This window comes from Rosa chinensis, chromosome 2, assembly GCF_002994745.2.
Source record: "Rosa chinensis cultivar Old Blush chromosome 2, RchiOBHm-V2, whole genome shotgun sequence".
Taxonomy (NCBI): domain Eukaryota; kingdom Viridiplantae; phylum Streptophyta; class Magnoliopsida; order Rosales; family Rosaceae; genus Rosa; species Rosa chinensis.
Genome location: NC_037089.1, coordinates 79,253,404 through 79,262,152, shown reverse-complemented (window position 1 = coordinate 79,262,152; position 8,749 = coordinate 79,253,404). Strand labels below are relative to the sequence as shown.

Sequence of the window (8,749 nt, the reverse complement as noted above, 5' to 3'; positions counted from 1 at the left end):
GATTTGGGTGTTGGATCGATTGGAGGTGGCGGCGTGATGAAATGGTGGCCGGAGATGGTGTTCTCCTGTGGTTGCAGAGGGAAGAAGAAGAGAGAGGGAGCGAGAGGTTAGGGGAGAAAGAGAAGGACGCGCGGCTGAGAAGAGAGAAATGGAGAGTTTAGGTTTTTGGTGAGATGGTGGCCGGAAGTGGTGGTCTCCGGTGATGGCAGAGGAAGAGAAGAAGAAGAGAGGTCGAGGGAGAGAGAGACTGTGCGGCCAGGAGAGAGGGAGAGAGGGAGGGCGAGAGAGAGAGTAAAAAAGGGGAGAAAAATTGAAAAAAAAAAAAGAGAAAAAAAATAAAATAATAATAAAAATAGAAAATTAGGGGTAGAATAGTCATTTTAGACCTGTTTTGGACCTGTTGTGTGAGAATTAGAAAGAATAAGAACTATCCAGTTTAATTTGAAAGGCGAGCGACTAAACTGTTTTTCAAGCAAAAGTTTGAGGAGTAACAAGTATTTAATCCTACACACACACACACACGGAGCGGTTCCAAAGAGGACGTCCGCACTGTTGTTAAAGTGCGGACGTCGATGCTACAACTCGGCTAAGGGAGCGACAGAGCTACGGGGCTTGACGGACAGATGCCAGGGGTCGGACGGACCGGTCTGCAGTCGGTGGAGTCGCCGGCTACGTGGTTTCAGCGCTGCCTAGAATCTTGCAACTCTGACCTCGAATGTTACCCAGAACTGTCTGCCAAGCCTCCAGCCTCTGTCCTCCAAGCCCCGAGCCACCGTCGCAGCCTGGAACGCCGCTGCTGCATTGCCGTTCACACTTTAGCAAAGTGCGAACGTCCTCTTTGGAACGGGCCTTATATATATAGGGGTTCCAAAGAGGACGTCCACACTTTAGTGAAAGTGCGGACAACGCTGCTGCAGCAGCTTTCAGGCAGTGATAGGGCGGCGGGCTTGCCGGACGAAGGCCGGAGGCATCCCAGACAACTTCTGGGCAGCGATCGAGGTCGGAGGAGGTCGAGGTTGCAGGTTTCTGGGCAACGACCTCACCTGCAACTGCAGGTTTCTGGGCAACACTACAACTACGTCGCCGGAGACTCCACCGATCAGTCCGACCCCTGGCTTCAGTCCTTCGCGCCCCGAGCCGAGCTGCAGCAGCGCCGTCCACACTTTCGTTAAAGTGCGGACGTCCTCTTTGAAACTTCTCCATGTATATTTATATATATATATATATATGGGCTAAATACTGGTTAATACCCTGTGGTTTAGGTCTAAAATCAATTCAGTCCCTCGACTTCTAATTTCATAAAAAACACCCCTGCACTTTCAATTTTGATCTAATAGGTCCAATTCGTCAATATTTTGTTGTGGATTCAAGTTATAGTTGAATTATTTGTTGAAAAAAACTATTTATTTTTAGGGATTTTTTCCATTTACCCTAATTTTATAGTCAATGTTCCCACTTACCCCATCAACTTTTTTTAATTCCCCTCTACCCTAAACACTCTAAGGATCTATTTCTTTTTACACAACATTTCTATTTTAATATATTTTTGTTTACCTTTTTACCCTTTTGTTAACGACCTAGTCTCCCAGCCAATACACACGCAGTTTCAAATCCCGAGGTAACGAATAGAGAGAAGCTTCTGCTTAGAGAGAGAAGCTCTGGTTCTGGTGCGATAGAGAGAGAAGCTCGCAATGGAGAGAGAAAGAAGCAATGTCGCTTTAGATTTCAACCATGCTGCAGCTCGGTTTGAAACTATTTCAATTCCGTTTCTTTGATTTTTTTTTAAATATTTTTTATCCTTGTTTGCTATTCATCTCGATTAAGTCTGAGGCTGATTTTTTGAATCTAAGTTTTGTTTTCCTGTACATTTTGTTATTTCCGACTTATTGCGTTAATTTTGGTCTGTGTTTCGTGAATTTCATCTTTGATTTGGTTCGATTTGCTATTTTTCATGCTTATAAGTTTGTTGTGTTAAGTTTGATCTGTTTCGTTGTGCTAAGTTTGTTGTGATTTTGTTTTGAAACGGTTCAATTTATTTTGGTATTTGTTAATCGTCTATTGCCAGTCAATATGGGTTTACATAGCTGCTTTTCTTCTTTTTTGGATGAATTGTTGTTCACGGTGTTGATAATGTTGTGAGTTGGTAGCTTCTGACATGATTTTGGTCTTTGTGAACCGTATATTGCCCCCCAGTAGACCCATATTGTGGGTCAATAGAGGATTGAAAAAGTCGCTTTTCTTCTTTTTTGATACTCTTAGTTGTTACTGAAGTTCAGTAGTACGTGTTTATAGTAACTTGTTTCAGTTTTGTAAAGAGATTTTATCTGAGGCCAATCTATTAGGGGGAAATAGTGGTTTTATTATTTATTTATTTATTTATTATTATTATTATTATTTTATATATAGGAATATGGATGCTTCCTTGGCTGTTAAGTGCACTCATTCTGGACAAAGTTTCATGTTTTGTATTAATCAATATATGAGCTATGCTCATTTGTTTGAATACATTTGTGAACGGTTCAAGTTTTCTGCAATTGATGATATTGAGCTTCATTATTCGCTTCATGTATGCGCTATTTTTTTTCTTCGTAATGATGATGATTTCAAGATGCTGTTTAGCCGTTTCAATGTGCATTACTCCCATGCAAATGTTTATGAGGTTAGATCAAAGTATTCTTATGTTGTGGACCTTGGAACTCCTTCGTGCTCATGTAAAAAGTGGGAGATTAACTGCTTCCCTTACTGCCATGGTCTTGTTGCAATTCAAGCTGCCTCATTGGATGTTTATGCTTTTATGGATAAGCATTTTTATGTTGATTATTACAAGAAGTGTTATGATTTTCCAATTTATCCAATATCTAATGTTGATATGGCTTCTTCGAAATTTGCAAGTAATGACTTCATACTTCCTCCAAATGCAAAGAGGCCTCCCGGGAGGCTTAGGCTCAAGAGGTTCAAGTCTAGAGGAGAGTGTGAAAAGAAGCTCATTCGTTGTGGCCGATGTGGCAAAATGGGACAACATAACAAGAAGACCTGCACTGAACCTATTTGAATGTAAAGTTGTCAATTGTTTTAGCATTCTGACTGGTTGTATTGGGGGGCAGTAATAGGCTATTGGGGGGGGGGGGGCAATAGATGATTTTATCCAGGGTCAGTTTAACATTTGTTGGTGTCAAAGATTATTGACATTGATTGGTACTTCAGTTTTGTTGTGAAATTTTTAACACTTGCACATTCAAATGTAGTTGGATATCCTATTGTGTTACTTCTGACACTCTAACCAAGCTCTATTGGGGCCATTAGACCTCTATTGCCCCCCAATAGAACTTTCTAAGGAGTTAAGGCATCAGGTTTGTAATAGGGGTCTGTAATTTGAATATCGACATGTGTCCTATGCACAACCATAGTAAATGAAGATAAATTCTTTCAAGTTGGCAGAAATTAAATTGAAAAGATGTCAAATCATCCGAAATTATTCCAAATCAAAGTAAGTTCAACAGAAAGTAACTACTTAAAATATTCATTTTCTATTTTTTTGGCTCTCCTACAGCATCTGCAGTTTCAGCGAGGTATTTTTTGACGCTCCAAGCACATTCCTCCTTTGCAAACCTCTCAAGAATTGTTTTCCTCATGTCATTGCCTTTCTTCTTGCTGGGTTCCACTTCGTGAATTATGCTTTCCATGAAATGGATCATAAAAGGCCCACAGTCATCCCTGTAAAGCAAGAATTTCAGTTACTGATCCATAAAGAGAGTTCCTATTGCCCCCCAATAGACACCTATTGGGGGGCAATAGACTGACAATTTGCACAAATTTATCAATTAAACTGTCTTCTTTTATATCAAAAATAAAGAGTAAAGGATTTTGAGGCACTTACGAACATGTTTTCTGCTAAGGGCAATTGAAGTCTTCTACAAGCTCATAGTCATTTTTCCCGATTTGATTATCCAAGATCCACCTTCTGACCTCTTTCTCTCTTGGTGTCATTTCTTCAACCTCGGTGACAAATTCTCCTTTACTGTCCTCACTTTTGACAAATTCTCTGTTGGTGTCATTTCTTCCATCCTTTGCCGAAGTGTTTTTTCTTTTAACTTTGTGTTTCGTCCATATTTTCTTCTAAGATGCAGCTGAATTGTGGTCGTTTGGTTCTTGCCATTCTGCTAATAAAGGAAAGAAGAACAATTCATTATTGCACATCCACATTCAACTATTGAACCCCATTAAACATCTATTATCCCAAAACAATAGCCTCTATTCGAAACCAATAGACATGTATTGGTCCCCAATAGAGATATATAATCTCAAATAGAAGCTTCTATTGGGCCAATAGACGTGTATTGGCCCCCAATAAAGGTTTCTGTTTTGGCATAATAGACATCTTGCCCCAATAGACATCTATTGTCCCAAAATAGAAGGTTCTGTCGGGGCAATAGACGTGTATTGGCCAACAACAGAAGCCTCTATTGGGAACCAATACACGTCTATTGGCCCAACAGACATCTATTGTCCAAAAACAGAAGCCTCTATTGGCGGTCAATACACGTCTATTGCTCCAATAGAAGCTTCTATTTTGGGACAATAGACGTCTATTGCCCTGCTATACACATCTGTCCTTAATGACCCCCAATAGACACCTATTGGGGCAATAAGCGTGTATTAACCTGTAATAAGCTCACAATACATGTTCATTTTCATATTTTTCAATTTTTGTGTCCCCGGTTAACATAAAACATTCAATAAACATGAATTTGTAATAGATTTAAAACTGAAATCCTAGATTTTTCTGATTTTGAAACATGAAAATACTATTCTTCTCATTTACCCACTCGATTAACCAAACCTAGGCTATGAACAAGTTCAATCTCACAGAAAGGTAAAGAATCTGAAACGGAAAAGAGATTTTCACTCACTTTCTATAATACCGACGCCGGAGAACGTTGAATCGACGCCAGAGAACGTTCAATCGCCGCCGGAGTTGGTCTAAATAGCAGAGTTGGTGGAGAAACTGCGAATCGAGAGCGAGAGCGAGAGAGAGAGTTTTGATGGAAAACGAACCGCCTTAAAGGAGTTGATCAGTTGAAGGGGTTTTGGTGGGTTAGTGGGTAAAATTGTCTTTTTCACCCAGGTTTGGGTTAGTGGGAACAATTTTTTCTTTCTGGGGTAACTGGCCCAAAATTTTCCAATATTGGGGCTGATGGTCATGGACCCTTATTTTTAATAGTAGGACTCACTCTTAAATTGACTATGCATGCCACCTCAACACCACATTATAAAACATATGTCATATATGAGCCACGTTAACAAGTTAAATAACTCAATTGTCGAAAAACTAATAAATTAGACCTATTAGATCAAAATTGAAAGTGCAGGGGTGTTTTTGATGAAATTAGAAGTACAGATACTGAAATGATTTTAGACCCAAACTACAGGGTAGTAATTTGTATTTAACCCTATATATATTTATATATATAATTATTGGAGTTGGACAATACTTTAAGCGAAAGGCGAATCAAGAACGTGATCCAAACAACTAATCATGCTAAAAAAGCATAACAAGTTGAACCAAAACTGCTGCTCAGTATTCGATGAAGCCTGATACCAAGAAATATGGAAGATTAGTTGAAATCAACTCAGTTGTAACTGTGGACAAGCACCGCACCAACACACACCATATATCTGGAAAAACTTGAACAGAAGCTGATTCAATTCTTGTAATCTTACACCAGGTTCAAGGAGATATGTTATTAGATAACTCAGAAAAACAAGAGATCTTACTCCTGATTACCTGAACCTGTATAAGATTTCCCACAGTGAATGAATCCTTCTCCAGGAACCACTTATAGAGGACTAAAAGCTTCCTAATGTGTTTCTATCTTTTCTATAAAGCACTTCTGGAAATTGTAGGCTACTCACTAAAGAGCTATTATACAACGCAAGCATGCAACATGAGTAGACCCAAAGAGGATCTTACACTAGACCTCTGCAGCACATTAGATCTGTATCATTCCATCAGCAATCTGGTTATTCATCACACTTAAAATGTCAGTCACTAAGGAAAAGAAACACCGAAGCATATGAAAGAGTGGGTAAATTTTTTTTTTTGGTGTAGGGGCTAAAATTTATTTTACCAACAGTGGCAAGGACAATATCCAAACCAAAGTTGATTCTACTCCAATAATCATTAATATCGGTGGAGCAGCAAAGGTGATATTCAAATCAAAATTTTTGAACAAGTTCAACTCTGGTGCATCAAACTCATGCAATACAATACAAAAATACAATCTAACAAAGCCTAAGCAGCAACAACTTTGGTTGCAGCACCTTCTCCAGATTTACCAGGACAGAATAGGTTCAGTACATCAGCATGATTACGAATGTAGCCCGGGCATTTTGAAAGGAAATCTTGTGCTTCGCTACGCCGTCCAGCCTTAAAATAGGCTTCAAATACTTTGAGAAACACAATGGTGGATGGAAATTCCTTTGAAGCCATGATCTTCAGAAAAGCTATAGCGTCATCACCAGTTCCAGACTTTGATACATGCTTAATGAATGGATCTATAAAAGGAGGAAATCGATCATTTTTCATCAGACCCAGAATATGCAGAGCGTTTCTAAATTCACCCTGAGCCAATAACTTGCTAATCAACAGTTTGTATGTGGTCTGCCATGGCTTGAGCTGCCTTTTACTGACCAAATCAGAGAGAAACTTGTATGCATCAGTTGCCCTGTTCTTTCTGCAATATGCATTGATTACCAATTCAAAAGCAGAACCTGCAGAGGCAACCCCCTCCCTTTCAATCATCTTTTGGAAACAATCTGAGGCCTTCTCAAGATCACCAGCTACACAATATCCCTCAATCAAGGACGACCATGCCTTGTAATTCAGATCAGTGCCAGACGCTTGCATAATATTAATGAAGTCACTTGCCTCATCCTCTTTACCAGCACTACCAAGCCTGAATGCAATTATACTCTGTAAACCAGCACTAGCTACAAGCCCACCTTCCTCCATTACTTTGAAAACCTTATTGCACTCTCCAAGTCTACCAACACTGATCAAAGACTTGAGGACTGCATTGAGCATTGAATTTGTCAAGGCATTCCCACTCTCTGTATAAATCCTCACAACCCTCGAAAATAAACCCATGTCCAGCTCCTTACCAACCACTATTTTCTTCAGCAGGAAAGTACAACAAGCCACCGGAGGCTTTTTTTTACCAGCCATTGCAAACTCATACAAGTCCACAGCATCCTTCAGTTCCCCTCTCTTACAAAACCTTTCTAAAACCTTATCATATGTGTTCAACTCCAGTTCACACCCATTGCTGCTCATGTCATCAACTACTTTCCAAAACCTATCCCTACAGTCTATCCTTCCCAATACCCTTGCCACTGCATTATACGTCTGTTGATCGTGCTTCAACAACCCAGCCTCCTCCACCCACCGAAAGAAGATCAGTGCTTTTGTTGGCTCTGTTTTAAGATGCTCCACCACCATTTTAACCACATCACTAGAAAATTCAACATTCAACTCCCGTATTTGCCTCTCAATATCATCACTCCACACCTCATTTCTAACAATCTTACACACCGTGGAACAAACCTTCGCCACTGAACTGTCAGTAGACCCTGATGCAAACACCCCTCTCAATTCCTCAGCATCATTCTCCAACCCATCCTCCTCAAATTTCTCTAAAACCCTATCATGAACCCATTTCGACACGCCATACCCTTTCTTCTTCATAACGTAAACCAACTCCCAGAACTCCTTCACAACCCCATTGACACCCAAAATACACAGCATCTGATTATACGATTTCGAGCTCAATCTCTTACCTTCAGATAACAAAACCCAATCGAAAACCCTCCTCGCAACATCAGGGCTCGATTCTAAGCTCTTCAAAACACTCAAAACAAAATCATGGGTAAACTCTACATTGTTCAATTCCAAGTCTTTCCTAATATCAATTTCATCCCTAGGCCTAGAGAAAATTTCAGCTATAACCCCATGATCGGAGTCTTTAGTTTCAAGTGCTGGCTCCGACGAGAGGTTTCGTGACATGGGGTTTCTAGGGTTTAGTGGGTAATTGAAAATGGACTGTAAAGTTGGAAGCTTTGGGTGGAGAGTGTCAGTGTGGAAGAGCGAAAATGAATGGAGATTCGATTGGGAGTTTACCTGAGAGTAAGAAGACTGTGAGAACACGTGAGGCGAGGAACGGAGGTGAGCTCGGAGAAGAAGCAGACGCTGCCATGGGTGTCTCATCGGCTCTGATTAGGGTTTCTGTGGCGGAGGATACGAGAATGCGGGTCTGAGAGACTGAGATGGATCAGGGTTTTTTAGCACAGGGTTTAGTAAAAACGAACGGACAATTATTAGGTTAAGGTGAACGGGCATATTAATTTTTATTGTTGATAAGTAATATTATCTTAAATTAGTTTTTAAATATTATTTCTGTAAACAATTAATTAAATAAGAAACGGTTTAATTATCTAACTGAATCAAACAAACAGATGGTACTATTATGATGAACCGTCCATGTATTTCATAGAAATGCATAATTAAAATGTCTTCAATTTGATTGATTTTTTATAGAGCTAATCTGTGTATGATGTTATGCAACATGAATGTATAGATTAGAAAATTATAAAGCTAAAATGTATTAATTGCAATAGAGGGTGAATATACTCAATGAACCTAAGAATTGTCCAAAACGAAATCGTAAAGTTTTTTTAACACCCAAGAGTTATC

General features: G+C 39.7%; 1 protein-coding gene across 1 annotated transcript; it reads right to left on the bottom strand.

Annotated features, from left to right (window-relative positions):
- Window positions 1-6,181: 6,181 nt before the first annotated feature.
- Window positions 6,182-8,365, bottom strand: LOC112188890 (pentatricopeptide repeat-containing protein At3g02490, mitochondrial). Its single transcript, XM_024328121.2, has one exon. It carries the CDS (start codon window positions 8,261-8,263, stop codon window positions 6,293-6,295), a length of 1,971 nt encoding a protein of 656 aa, XP_024183889.1. The 5' UTR covers window positions 8,264-8,365; the 3' UTR covers window positions 6,182-6,292.
- Between the last annotated feature and the right edge of the window lie 384 nt (window positions 8,366-8,749).